At 37.6% G+C, this 15100-nt stretch overlaps 1 protein-coding gene across 3 annotated transcripts in view; it reads left to right on the forward strand.

The window, feature by feature from the left end:
• LOC107556031 (UDP-glucuronosyltransferase 2C1-like) overlaps positions 1-14003 on the forward strand; it is a 25331-nt gene extending 11328 nt beyond the window's left edge. Inside the window, exons 1-7 of one of the 3 annotated variants that reach the window (XM_016239005.1) lie at positions 2013-2175; positions 7558-8206; positions 9425-9573; positions 10318-10449; positions 12348-12435; positions 12523-12742; positions 13161-14003. In XM_016239005.1, the coding sequence (XP_016094491.1) occupies positions 2098-2175; positions 7558-8206; positions 9425-9573; positions 10318-10449; positions 12348-12435; positions 12523-12742; positions 13161-13458 (1614 nt within the window). In that variant the 5' untranslated portion in view covers positions 2013-2097 and the 3' untranslated portion in view covers positions 13459-14003. Of the gene's footprint in view, positions 1-2012; positions 2176-7366; positions 8207-9424; positions 9574-10317; positions 10450-12347; positions 12436-12522; positions 12743-13160 lie in introns of those variants that run through there. The other 2 variants (XM_016239004.1, XM_016239003.1) reach the window with 2 other exon arrangements.
• Positions 14004-15100: the final 1097 nt, after the last annotated feature.

Below are 15100 nucleotides of genomic sequence, written 5' to 3' on the forward strand. Positions count from 1 at the left end.
CTTCCCCCAGATAGTTACATTACTTAGCCTTAGCCTTAGCCTTAGCCTTAGCCTTAGCCTTAGCCTTAGCCTTGTTTTCTCGGTTCTTGGTCTTCGCCTGGTTTTCTTGGATTTCTCCCTCTCATCTCGCCCCTGTGATTCTGTCTGCTGATCGGTGACCTACGCTAGCCCTGGGACTATTCTTGTGTTTTGCCCGCCATATGCCTGTTTACCACGTCTCTTGAATAAAGCCTGCAGATGGATCCACACGTCTCACGTCTTGTCAGCCCCGTTACAATATCATACTACTCAAGATACACAAGTGTACACAACATGAAATGTGAAATGTAGCCTACCAGATTTTTTTTATGACTACCACAAAATGTAAACTTGCATTATGCTTGAGTTCTCTGTTTTTGGTATAATAAAAACATGCAATAGCCTACAGTATATGTTAACAGTTCCAGTTGAGTTTGCCCCACTCCCTTCAGTGCCATGAACTAATGTGAATGAGATCAGATCGCATATGAGTTTATGACTCTGTGGAGAGTGGGGCAACTGACAAAAGTGACTATTAACAGCCAGCTAAATGAGATTTTCTTATAGAATGGCACATTGACATAGTTATTATGAATGATATAAATCTGTCATGTTTCAAGCTTTTATCTAATGTGTGTGACATATTTGTGAATTCTGTAAATGAGTTCAAAGTGAGAATTCAAAGTAGATGGTTTTAAATTATCTAAAGCAAAAACAAAGGAAAAAATTTCAAAAACAGACTAAAATGTCAAGCAAAAGCATGATATGTAGCTATATTTTTGCTTTTTAAATGGTTTAAAAACCTGCTCTAAAAAGCAAACATCTTGACAATTTCAGATCCAGATTTCCCTTAGTCTTGAAGCAGGGGCATTTCATTTGTGCTATTCCAATAAATGCTTAAATAAAATTTGAAACGTTTTCGTGGATGGCCCAAAAAAATCCAAAACTGAGACAAGGTTCATGACTTAAATGACTTTTTGTTTGTTTGTTTTTTTATGACCCATAGGTGGCGTTGTCCCAATATACTTCTACTTGAATTTTACTTTATTTTATTTTATATTGTTACTTATGGTTGTTTTGGTTTTTAATTTAATAATCAAAAAGTGAAAAATAAGTACACTTTAACATACAAAGAGTGCTTAATATGGAAATAACATACTTAAAAAGAATATAATTAAGTGTGAAATGAATGTAATGTTTTGTCGGACACTTCAATTGCATCTTAATTGCGATTAAATGAAAATGTACTGTAGTTTGAATTTATATTAAATGCAGTTAGCTGAAAATTTGAGTTCTTTATGACCAACTTAGGACTTCGGTAGGCTACATCCTTATATGTAATTTCATAATTCTATTGTCTTTGAAATATGGTCTTAAAATATACGGCCAAATGTACTGACAAGCATTTAGCCTAAGTTAAACTAAAATATACTTTAATGTCATTGGTATTGAACCTGTAGGCTATGTCATGAATTTAGAAACAGGCCTATTTGCAATTACGAAGTTGCAATTAACCTAAATATATTAATTTTAAATGTAATATTGAAAACACACTACAGTTAAAAGTATCAAGTAGGCCAACTTTACATTTGTGTTGTTAGTCAACACATCAAAATAAGTAAAGCATGACAAGTGTTTATTAAAACATAATAACATGACTCTCTTTATACACTTAAATGGTCTTTTATTTCATTAATAAGACTAGCCTATATTATATGCACGTATTTTACTGTATAACGGAATTTACTGTATAACGCGGAATGTCAAGGGGTCCAGAAAAAAAATTGGAATTTAAAACAAAAATGGAATTTGGGAAAAAAGTTGTTGTTCTAGTCTAGTAGATAAATAGCTGTATTCTGTACGTTTTTACTTGTGTACGATAATTTTCTTCCAAATACGATAATTTTGAGCTTCTGGTACGATACTTGGACATTTCCAATCTAGCAACACTGGCCGCCACCACCCCTCACACAGAAACTTTCCGTCCTGAACGGGTATGCCCAGATCCTTGGTATCTTGGAGAAACCGCTCATATCAAACAATCTGTTTGCCTGCTGCGTCTTCACGAATGCTTCTAAAATGCAATGTTTGGGAAAGTCGTTTACACTTTTCGTAATCTTCCTATTTGGTGACTTGAGCTTTACGCACAGTGGTAATGTGCTCGTGCTCGTGCTGCCGGGAGAATACAGCCACTGGTACAACATGCGTGTGTATATTAGCCCTGCAAACCAAATAAACATTGTAACTTTATAACAGCCAAAATGTTCAGAAAAAATTTCATAGCACAAGACTTGCGACTGAGCTTTAGGATTGAACTTCTGACCTCTGCATTGATTTGAGTCCCAACAAAACTATCTTGATGCCCCCCAAATAGTGAATCAGCAACTTTGTTAGTCTATATGTTTATATTATCTCCAAAATATGTGCTATATAAGGAATAATATTGTGGGTAATTTGATACCTTTTGGTCAATCTTTCATTTAAGCCATGCACTAAGCAATGGGAATTTTTTTTTATGTATACCTAAGTTGGTTTAGGATCAAAACACATTGCTCCACGATGTATTTTTCACTGCATGAGAACATGATGTGTGGCGCGAAAGTGCCATGGCTTGTCGGACGTAGCAACAGTAACTAAGGGGGTCGGGTCTTTGCAAAGAGTCAAGTACTTATGAAAAGATATAATGCATTACAAGGTGTATTATGAATACTTTTATAATGCATTATACATAAATACTAAGTAAAGTGTTACCCTTTCGATCTTCTGACTATTGTTAAAGGCAGGGTAGTTGATTTGGTTCGAAACCATTTTTTGTTATGCTGGTTGAAAGTCTCTTCACGTCCTGATAGCAATCACTAAGTTAAGTGGTCTAAATGTATCTATATGTATTTATATCATCTATGGAAGGCATAGGACTATAAAATGTTCATCCAATCATATCCCTCGGTCTGAGGGCTACGATAGGCTGTCCTGCCTGACTGTCAATGTATGTATTTGCATACCTCTGCACACCCTGTTCACGCAGACATGATCCGTCATCAGCGCATTCCATTACACTACTGCAGAGTGAGCGAGAATGGAAGGCGTTATTATTGTAATATTATGTGCTTTGTACTGTAATGTTTTCTCACCAGTGAATGAGACATGAGGTAATCTGACAGCGTTGCATTCAGTCCTCCACCAATGCTGTCTCTCATCATGTCACTGGTTAGCCTCTAGTCTCGCAGACAGAACTTCAGACTGACAGCAGCCAGTGATCAATGGGCTGAATCTAGTTAGCCTCTGTGCCCTGTATCACAAAGCCGGTTTCCGTTTTTACCCAGGTAAGTTGGCGTTTAGTTTGAACAAACTCTGAGTTTTCGGACTTAAGAAGGTAAGTTGGTTTCGAGCGGGTTTCGTCCCCATGGTAACTTATGCTACATGGCTACCCTGCTTCCGAGCAGGTTTTATTTTGGGTTAGAGATTGCAAACCCAAACTGGACCAATCAGCTGTGAGCAAAGTAACATTTATCTGATGCAAAAAAGCTACTCCACCATCTCTCACTTCAAAAATAACGTAGTTTAGAGTCAAAGAAAATTGACAGACTTTTGCGGCTACGTATTTATTATATTTATATTTGATCAATTATAACTGTTTATAACTCATAGAATATATTCATATAATTATTATATGAAGTGGCAATTAATTTAATTTAAATATATATACATATCGATAAGCTTTAATATATCCAACTTTTAAAATTACTAAATTTATGTTTTCCATTTGAGCCCTCTGTGAAACTATATAAATAATTAAATCAAGTTGGTTCATTTGCATAGTCATATATTTTCTTTCTGTTGCCTTCTCAAACTTTTGCTGCAGCAGCAGTGTTTATTCCTGCCTTGTAAATGCATTTAAATTCATTACATTTTGAATTACGACATCTCTTAGTCTTCAGAAAAAAAGTAAATTGTGCCGACTCTCGCGAGAAGTGAATCAAACTGATGCTTTGCTGACGCTCTCCACATGTGCCGTGTGATTGGCTGTTTGCTGCATGTGTCACACTTTCAGGTGCACGCACTCCGGAGTTAATCACAAACTCTGGAGCAAAATCTGAGTTGACTGAGAACATTTATATCGAGCTTTGTAAGCCCGCTGAACTACTCCAAAACTCTGAGTTTGTTCATCTCGCTTTGTGCTACAGGACACTGGTCTGCCTGTGCGCGTTCTTGTGTTTTGGAGGAGGTGTGGCTTTGGAGAGTGATGTGCAGGGAGGGTGAGATCTTACACTTTCAAAGCTAGCTTGCTGTTGCTAGCCTCTCTGAAATCACCTACCCTGCCTTTAACTTTTCATCAGCCTCTAAATATTTATCCATTCTGTCACAGTTTCCAAATTAACACTTTCAGTTTATGCCTACATATAAACCATCTCTTAGAGTGCACCTGGGATTTGCACCAAAATATTTAGACAGTACTAACAGTTATTAAAAACTTGATATAGGAAACTGTAACACATCACGTAACACATCAGTGAATTTAAATTCTGTCATCATTTGCTCACCCTCATGTCATTCTAGACGTCTATGTCTTTCTTTCTTCTGTAGAATATGAAAGAAGAGATTTGAAGAAATGATTCAGTAATTTTTTTTTTTTTGAAAGTCAGTGGTAACAAATTGCTTACAACATTCTTAAAAATATCTTCTTTTCATAGGAAAGAAGGATATACAGATGTAGAAAAACATGAGGGTGCATAAATGACGGCAGAATTGTCATTCCATTTTGCAATCAATTATCCCTTTAAGCAAACATGCAAAGTTTTTTGGCCAAAAAAACCTTAATATTAATACTTTAATTAAATATTAATCTTCATAACAAAAATACCACTGTTATTGTTTTTTTTTATTTATTTTTTTTATTTGAAAGGGGGCTAAAGGGATTATTGTCAGGATTCTGTCACTTCAGTCTTGCTTATTCTTAGGGTTGTGACGGTGAGGAAATTTTCCCACCGGTTAATCGACGTTTGACAACACCGGTAATACCGGTATCACCGCGGGGGCGCTCCCTCTTTTCTTCGCTTTTAAATAGCTTGTAAAAGCTGCGTGCGCATTTTACTTTCACTTTCAAATAGCGGCAATTCCGTGTCAATTACTTGAATGGTATCCCCGTCAGCACCGTCTATCACGGCAAGCCTAATTCTTAGTTTGGTGAAAGAGCCCTTTGTGTGAGCATGCACTCTCTGACAGATAATCTGGCCAACAAAAGGACTCAACAGAGCTTCAGTGGGCACCTTCCCTCGAGGTCCACTGTCCTGCAGAGTGTAGCTCCAACCCTAACCAAACACACCTGCCTGTGGCTTCTAGTGATCCTGAAGACCTTGATGAGCTTGTTCAGGTGAGTTTGATTGGGGTTGGAGCTAAACTCTGCAGGAAATTGAACCTCAAGGGCCAGAGTTGAGAACCCATGCCTTGGGAGATGGGAAGGCTGCTGTTTTGGAGCTTTGTGCGCCACTTACTCCGTTGTAAGGAATCGGAGTCTACTTGCAGTACAAAGTCCTTCCACACTGACTGTCACTCCAGTTAGTACAAGCCCCAGTCCTCCAGTGACGAGGAATTGGAGGAGGAGAAGGTAGAATGGATCTGCCTCATCTGCCGCCTCCGCAAAGGTGGCAGGCGGAAACTGCTGCAGGCCCCTGGATTTGTTCAGAACTGCTGCAGCTTCCCCTCAGGCAACTGTGACCACTACCGTACTACCTGAGGAGTGCATTGCAGCTTCCACAGCAGAAGCTTTGTTTCTATGTGCCATGCCATGTGTTCTCCTGTCAATTGTCTAACCCCACCCCTCTAGGTATCTCATTATTGGATAATTTGCCCCCCTGCTTCACTTTTAGACACACACTGGCAAACTTCCCTAAGCACTTCCCCTCGGGGGAATCCCCGCTGCCATTTTAAAGTGCATTAAGTGGACGAGGGAAGTTTATATGGACAGATCCTAGACCCCTCCATTTTGACTAAGGGTCATAATACTCCATAGACTAAAATGCAACACGATTATGACGTCATCTCAGATCGCGTTTAATTTATCCCCACCCCAAACAACTCTAGAATATATAAATTATTTTTTAAAAACATTTATAACAGCCCAAGCATACCTATATACATATAGAATGCTGCATCAAACAAATTCATAACTGAAAATATGTAAATAATAAATCAACTAATTATGGATTCCAAATGATCAAGGGCTTAAGTCATTCCAATTCAGCCCACTGCAAAGCTTCCGCCAGTAGTGGGCACTAATGCAACGTAATCAATGACATGCATCGGAGTAAACGAGACGGAGGCAAGTTAGCAAGTGAAGGGCATATAAAAAATGAACTGGAACACAGCACTAGTGTCCTGTTGGTTCCTGTCGTGTCACACCTTGCTGCTCCCAGGCTTGCCCTGCCCTGCCCTGCCCTGCCCTGCCCTGCCCTGCCCTGCCCTGCCCTGTCAGCGTATTTGTTCCTTTTGGGTAGTTTCAACCTTAAATAGAGAGCCCATTGCACGACTGAAGCCTTATAATGCCTTATACAAACCTGATAGTTGGACTGTTTTAACTGCTGCTTGCAGCTATATTTATCATTTTCATTATTCATTATGTAATTAATTATTACTTAGAAGTGCTATGTGACATAGCTTGTTTTGGATAATGGTGATATTTAACCACTTGCTGAAGAGATTGTTTCTCTCACATTTGAAATGCGTCTCTATGGCAGCCATTTTAAAATATGCATTATATACAATTATATACATAAAAAAATATAAACAAAGCAGCTTTGTTTTTACCTTATGTAAGTAAGAGGTTGCAGTAACTTATTTCTGCTAATCTCCACATTTTTAATGACATCCATCATTTTGAGAGATAAAATGCAAGACAGAAAACCATTTCAACCATAGCGCGTCTGTTTTCCTATTTTTAAACAGGAGATTTAAATAATCAAATAATAAATAGGATAATATTAAATATGAATTTGTTTGTATTATCCCAAGCATGTGAAATTTTATTTACAGCAGACAATCATGCGACTGGCCATATGAGCAGGGGTTCGTAGGATTACAGAACTCAGCTTAAATGTGAATAAATCGTCATCCGAATCCATAGTTTTATCACTGGGGTGCCATGTAATTTGTTTTACAGACATCCACATTAGAAACATTAACCGTCAAAAGTGACAAAGTGTTGTTCATGGTAACATTTGCATGTCCCTCTACATAGTCAGAACAACAAAAGAAAAAATAAAGCAATTAGAATGTCAACTGCAAGCTTGAGTTGACTGAAAGTTTAAGTCAACAGTATTCATTATCTTTTAACAAATTAGCTTGAATGATTGAGGACAAAGTGCAACTACCCTCCATAATGCAGCGCGACCTTTGCCCAAATCCTGTTGTGCACATAGCCTACACACAGTTTACCACCAGATCACACTGCACTTCCAGAAGCAGAAACATTTCACCATGATTTCTGGCACTTTATTTGTGTTTGTACTGCTGTGTGGAGTAGAAGCTGGTCATGCTGGCAAGGTTTTGGTGTTACCAGGCGAGTATAGCCACTGGCACAACATGCGTGCGATCATTGACGCGCTGGTCGATCGCAACCACAGTGTGACGGTTCTGGTCAGTTCTTCATCACCTACTGTACCGCACACACGGAAGGAGCGCTTCGATTTCAACGTGTTTAAAGTCAACATGGAGAAAGAAGAGGCCAATGCTGTGTGGAGTGACTTTATTCATCTCTGGATGAATGACACAGCCACTAAATACGAGACAGTGTTCAACATCTGGCGAGTGATGACTAATTACATGGTGCTGGCTACTGACATTTGCAAGGGCATGTTTCATAATGAGGATCTTTTGCACACGCTTCGTGAATCTCATTATGATGTGCTTTTTTCTGATCCAATGATGCCATGTTCTGACTTGATGGCACAGAAGCTGAATATCCCGCATGTCCTGTCGCTGCGTGCAACATTTGCGTATACTTTCGAGCAGCTTTGCGGTCAGATGCCTGCGCCGCCGTCCTACGTTCCTGCAGCCGCTTTGCAAGGTCACCTCACCGACCGTATGAGCTTCATAGAGAGAGTTGAAAACATGCTCCTCTACATCATACATACAACTATATTCCGACTGAACATGAAGTTTACTTTTGATCCGCTTTACACTGAAATATGGGGTAATTATTTTGTTTTTGGCCACTTTTCTGCTTTAATTGTGCAGTAGTCTTTGTCTCTTTCTAGATGCTGTTTACCCTTGTGTCATACAAAGTTGATGGTTTAAATCAATTTTTCAATGAATATAAGCTACAGAATGTGTGACCGTATTTAGCAAACATATAGGCGTTAATAACATATGATCTTGCTACATTCATAATTCAAAAGTAATTCAGTCTGTAAGATATCTTAGTAAGTATTACAGTGAAAACATAAGCAAAATTTTTTAACAAATAATATTATTTTACAATAGTCCATCTATTTGATTGCATGAACAGTGTTCTAAGAGTGCTAATACTGTCCAGTGGCACTGTTTTTATGGAAGCCCATTCCACCACTGAATAAAAAAAAGGGTAATTGAGACTTTTTATCTCACAATTCTGACTTTTTTTTTCTCACAGAATTGCGTGATATCAACTTGCAGTTCTGACTTTTCTCAGAATTGCGATATAAATTTGCAATTGCGAGAAAAAATTCTGAATTGTAAGTTTATATCTCGCAATTCTAACTTTATTTCTCACAGTTGTGAGTTTACTTCACGCAGTTCTGAGAGAGAGAAAAAACGTGCAATTGCAAGAAAAAAGTCAGAATTGTGAGATTACAAAGTTGGAATGACCTTGTTTTATGTTTTATTCAGTGGCGGAAACGTGCTTCTATTGTTTATGCATCATTTGTATCATTCTATTTCTTCGTGATTGTGCATTACAAGCATTAGTGAAGGGGGCTTTGTGTAGGTTACATAGATACACAAGTTGGTGGTGACAGTGGCTGTCTTTATGAGTGAGTCATTGAATAAGACACTCAACTGATTAGTTAAAAAAAACTGGTTTATTCAGGACATTTGCACTTGGCGTACTGTTAAATTACAGGTATTTGCATAAACAGGTATTGTAAAATGTAAAAAACTGTATGTCAGACTTGCTCTTTTCCATAAAATGAAAATGCATTGTTTGCCAAGATTTGGGGGTAGACATCAAATAATCCCATCAACTGGAAAAAAAAATTAAGCATGTGCATGCTTCAACCTGACTATTTTGTTGATTGGATTTGAAAATACCTTTATTTACAGTTTTCTTGAGTGTTCAAGAAGGCTGCTGTAAATGAAGCAAAAGAAAGCAAAATATCTGAATAGTTGACAGGCGGTAAATCAACAAGTAGCATAACTTTTCCTTATGTCACAGGCAAACCCACAACAATATGTGAGACCATGGGAAAAGCCGATATCTGGTTGATAAGAACTTACTGGGATTTTGAGTATCCACGTCCACTCCTGCCTAATTTTAAATTTGTTGGAGGACTACACTGCAACCCTGCCAAGCCTCTGTCAAAGGTAATGGCATTGCTTTGCCATCTATTTTGAAATATCTGCTCTTCTGACATATTCTTGATGCCTTTACTTTTTTTTGCTTTAATACATTGCATTAATCCTTGCTTGAATAGATCAAGTAATATTGTAACTTCATGCCCGTGGATGTATGGAGCGGGATCTCATTTAGTCGATTCTTTATTTTGGGAGACAATAACTTTATTTATCGTGCACTTTGAGCTTTACAACTTTGCAGATCGTTTACATTCCCATACAGCTACATTACACACTGCATGAAAGGCAATAATGGAAATGGCATAATAGGGGCACTTTAAGTACCACCTGGTCACTAGAACTATAGACATGTAAATATTCACACATAGTTTGACTCAGCAGGAAGAAAAGAGACTGGCAAACCCCCCTCACTGGAAACTATATTCAATCTAATCAGTAAACTGATGCTGATCAGGTTTATCATGTTCATCATGTTCACCTTGATTGCTCAATACAATGTAGTTCACCTTAGATTTAATTCGATATGTCAAAATGTAGAAACAGCAGATCTTAAAAAGATTCTTACATATGCAATTCCACAATCTGTTGACTTTAAAAGATACTGTGGATTTACAGTGTCAGTCCCATTTTGTAAACAGCACGTGGCATGACATTTCTGATGGAAAATCAGTTCAGTTTTTAATCACTAATGAAAAGCTGGATATAGGGAAAGAACATGTCAGGACTGTATGTGCTCATTTGTTTGTCTTTTAGGAACTGGAGGAGTTTGTTCAGAGCTCAGGAGATCATGGCATCGTTGTCTTCTCACTGGGTTCCATGATCGGAAACCTGACATTGGAAAGAGCAATCACTATTGCTTCTGCTCTTGGCCAGATCCCACAAAAGGTGTGTAGCTACCTTTTTATAGCAATAGAACAGCTGCCTTGGTTCTAGAAATATTTTTTCCAGTAATTTTGTCTGTAGGGAATTCAGTCCCAAAAACCAAAAGATACAAGACTGTGTACTTAATGTCTTTAATGAGGCAATACCTTTCTCATTGTGAATTATGGACAGTTCAACCAAAAATTTAAATTCTCTCATCGATTACTCATCGTCATGTTGTTTCAAGCCCGTGACACTTTCGTTCATCTTCAAAAACACAAATGAATATGTTTAATGAAACCTGAGATTTCTGTCCCTCCATTCAAAATCCATTCCACCGAAACTTTCAAGATTTAAAGAAGTTCATAAAGACATCATAACAGTAATCCATATGAATCAAGCAATTTAATCCAAGTCTTCTGAAGAGACACAATTGCTTTACATGATGAATAGATTTAATTTAGGTATTATTCATATATAAAAATCGATCAGTGCACATACACATCAAATATGGGCAATATCAGTGACAACAAACCTTGCTGGTTCTTGCGCATTAAGAAAGCACATTTGAGCTTCTCTGTTTACCATAATTGATTTGCTCTATGTATGTGTTTATAAGTGAATTGAAGCCTAAATTAATCTGTTCATCATACAAAGCAATGATGTACTCTATTAAAGGGTTAGTTCACCCAAAAATGAAAATTAGCCCATGAAGTACTCACCCTCAAGGCATCCTAGGTGTGTATGACTTTCTTCTTTCAGACGAATCCAATCAGATTTATATAAAAAAATGTCTTTGATCTTCCAAGCTGTTTAATGGCAGTCAGCGGGTGTTGCAGTGCATCAGTCCAAAATAAGTGAAATAAAGTGCATCCATCCATAATAAAAAGTGCCTCACACGGATTCGGGGGGTGAACAAAGGCCTCCTGTAGCAAATCTATGCGTTTTTGTAAGAATAATATCCATATTCAAAACGTAATAATCACTTTAATCTAGCTTGTGCCAACTGTTGTATACGGAAGCAGCTCCGGGCGGATGACGTATGAGATCAGCATTGCGCATGCGCCGTTCAGAAGTGACGAACGCGGCAGCGCAGCGATCAAAACAAAACAACGGTCACGAATTAGAAGTACAAAACGAGGATTTGTAAAGAAGAATGTTGGAGGATTTTGATATAAGCCAAGAAGAGACTGGTTTTCCTTTTCTAAAGTATGGAAACGTTGCTTCCTTTGCTCCTTTTTTGCATTATTGACACACTATTTTCCTAATTAATGCTGTACGGTTGCTTTGACACAATCTGTATTGTTAAAAGTGCTATATAAATAAAGGGGACTTGACTTGACTCCTGAAAACAAACGTTGGTTTTCACGAGCATGCGCAACGCCGACATCTTACGTCATTCTCCCGGAGCTGCTTCCGTGTACAACTGTTGACGCAAGCTAGATTAACGTGATTATTACATTTGAATATGGATATTTTTCTTACAAAAACGCATCGATTCGCTACAGGTGGCCTTTGTTCGCCCCCTGGAGCCGTGTGAGGCACTTTTTATTATGAATGGATGCGCTTTATTTCACTTCTTTTGGACTGATGAACTGCAACACCCGCTGACTGCCATTAAACAGCTTGGAAGATCAAAGTCAATTTGTAATATAACTCCAATTGAATTCATCTGAAAGAAGAAAGTCATATACACCTAGGATGCCTTGAGGGTGAGTAATTCATGGGCTAATTTTTATTTTTGAGTGAACTAACCCTTTAACAACCTCAGAGTTTTATAGGTGTGTCTTAAAAGGGTTAAAAAAATAAATACACTTTTTTGTACAGAACCCAAGTTTTCTATAAACTTGCTGCTTAAGTGTTCATATACTCAGTGCCCTAAAGCAACTGTTAATACGTTTTCCTTGCGTGTATTTGCACAGGTTGTTTGGCGTTATAATGGGAAAACACCAGAAACTCTCGCCCCCAATACAAAACTCTATGACTGGATCCCACAGAATGATTTGCTTGGTAAGGAAAGTGTTGTTATGTGTGCTCATTATACATAAAGACCATTAATTGATGTCAGATAGACTCAGACTTTATTTTATTTGATAGGTCATCCAAAAACTAAGGCCTTCATTACCCACGGTGGGACAAATGGACTGTATGAGGCTATTTATCATGGTGTCCCAATGGTGGGCTTGCCACTGTTTGCTGACCAGCCTGATAATCTAATGCACATGAAAACCAAAGGAGCTGCTGTAGTTCTTGATATCAACTCAATGCAGTCCAAAGACCTGGTGGATGCTCTCAAGACTGTCGTAAATAATCCATCGTGAGTTAGTCCTTTGTAAATTTGAAATAAGCTTTGAAATAATCTATTACTAAAGGCCATTTAGTTTCCTTAGTTTAAAACGTTTTTGTTTGTTTGGTTTACTAAAAAGGCTAGAGACAGGGTGTAAAATGTTTTGATTTCTACATTTACATTGGATTTTGAATAAAAACTAACACTACAATTATAATTTCACCTCAAGGAAAATAATACATACAGAAGAGTACATAAAAATGTACATAAGATTTTCTTTTTGGTCATTTGATTACAACGGCCACCTTCAGTATTCACTTTAATCCTGATACCATAGAAAAAGTCTCTAGTTCAAAGCATGGCTTGCCACATTATATATTTAGAAACGTTTGTGCTTTTGTAGAGCTTGTCTTGTGTTAAGCAGCGCTTCCATTTCTTCTCTAATAAGGTACAAGGAGAGCATCATGAGACTGTCCAGAATCCACCATGATCAGCCAATGAAGCCTCTGGACCAGGCAGTTTACTGGATCGAATTTGTGATGCGGCATAAAGGAGCTAAACATCTACGAGTTCAGGCACATGATCTGAGCTGGTATCAGTACCACTGCCTGGATGTAGTGGCCTTCTTACTCTCAATCGTTGCACTGATCACATTCCTCTTCATTAAAGCATGCCGTTGCCTTTTCCGTAAATGTTTCAGAAAGACTCGTCCTGATGGCAAAGCACAAAAGAGTAAAAAAGAGTGAACGCAAAGTAGGTTACCATAGAAGCATTGCCGTCAATTGACTGTGGTATGTGTGCTGTCATCACATGTGTATGAGGGCCAGTGTGCATTTTGTGTACATTCCAAACTTTATGTTCTTTATGAGATACATGTGAATGTTCATGTAAAATAAAAAAGTGCCTCAGGTTAAAAATAGTGCAGGAAACTCTTTTCTTTCTGCCCTGTCATTTTTCATGACTATTGAACTGTAACAAAAATGAAGGCTGACATCCATCCATTCTCTATGTCCTGTGTAAGAAGGGTGACAGGTGAGTGCAATACATGTGTGTAGTGAAAGCCCATAGTTAAGAGTGACATAAAACATTCTACGTTATTTGCTGAGTGAAATCCAATACTTGTTTCATACTAATCGTTGGGTGCTGATCCCAAAAGTAGTGCTTTTGCACATTTCAGAGCAGTTTTGCTTCCGACAGCTGTTTGTAAGGTGAAGAGGTCTTGTTTTATACCTTAATCAGCAGGAAAATGAAAGACATGATTCCCGTTTTCCTCTGAGCCAGATAAAATATTATTTTATGCCTAATCCTATTTTATTTTTAATTGCTGCTATAACAGTTTTCTTCATTGGAACATTTTGCATATTCCTGTACTCTGAAATACAGCATGTAGTTATGCAAAATAAAGCAGTCAGAGTGGGAGTTGCAAGGTTAACAAAGTTTAAGTCAGCAGTATACATTATCTTTTGGGAAAATGGCTTTAATTATCCACCTTTTTCCTAACGAGCCTACTGTGTTTATGGGAGGTACTTCTGATTTGAGGAAGTTCGACTCAAAAAGACTGAAACAAATAGTTTTAAATCATAAAGTTGTGCTACACACCACTCTTATCTGTCAGTTTGACTGAATGAACTGTACATTTTCCTTTGTATTCTATTTTCAGATGTAAGAAGAATAATGTAATGCTTGGTATTTAAATATGACTCAGTATAACAATATCTATGGCTTCTGCATTATTTCATTCCTGATTCTTTTCTTTCTTCTCATTTGTAGTCCTCTGTAAAAGTATGAAAAAAAAGACAAAGTATGTTTGTTCATTTGTGCTCTGCTAGCCTGATTTAATTTAGGATATATCCCATGAAAAATGCACTGGAATGTATAAATCTTTTTTTTTCTCCCCAAATCTTGACGTCTCTTTCCAGGTTTGTTTTCACACGGATGCTTTAAAATGTAACTGTCTCCCCTTTTTCAAAGTAAATGGTTCTTCAGGATGATACAGTTCTCAACAGAATTACTGTGTGTACCAGTGTTTACTGCAACAATATCTGTTATTTGGTACAAAAATCAGGAAATGCTGGTGTGCCCATATTTATACCAGAATGCGAAGTAAAAAAAGAATATCTAAGTACATTGTCATAATCACAGAAGAGCTGCAATATCACTGGGTTTACAATTAGTGGAGGAAGTCAAACCAGAGTGGTTTTACTTGGACTCAGCAGCAAAATCACACAGCATTAGTACTATAAAAAAAAAACAGACAACATTTTAATAGAAATGTATACTTCACTTTTCAAATGTAGAAAAATCACATACTTGTTGTTCATTCAAACAGGAGTTCAAGGAAATTAAAGAGCTGACAAATTAGCAAAAACAGAAAAAAAACATAGATTT

This window comes from Sinocyclocheilus grahami, unplaced genomic scaffold (assembly GCF_001515645.1).
Source record: "Sinocyclocheilus grahami isolate Dianchi unplaced genomic scaffold, SAMN03320097.WGS_v1.1 scaffold553.1, whole genome shotgun sequence".
Taxonomy (NCBI): domain Eukaryota; kingdom Metazoa; phylum Chordata; class Actinopteri; order Cypriniformes; family Cyprinidae; genus Sinocyclocheilus; species Sinocyclocheilus grahami.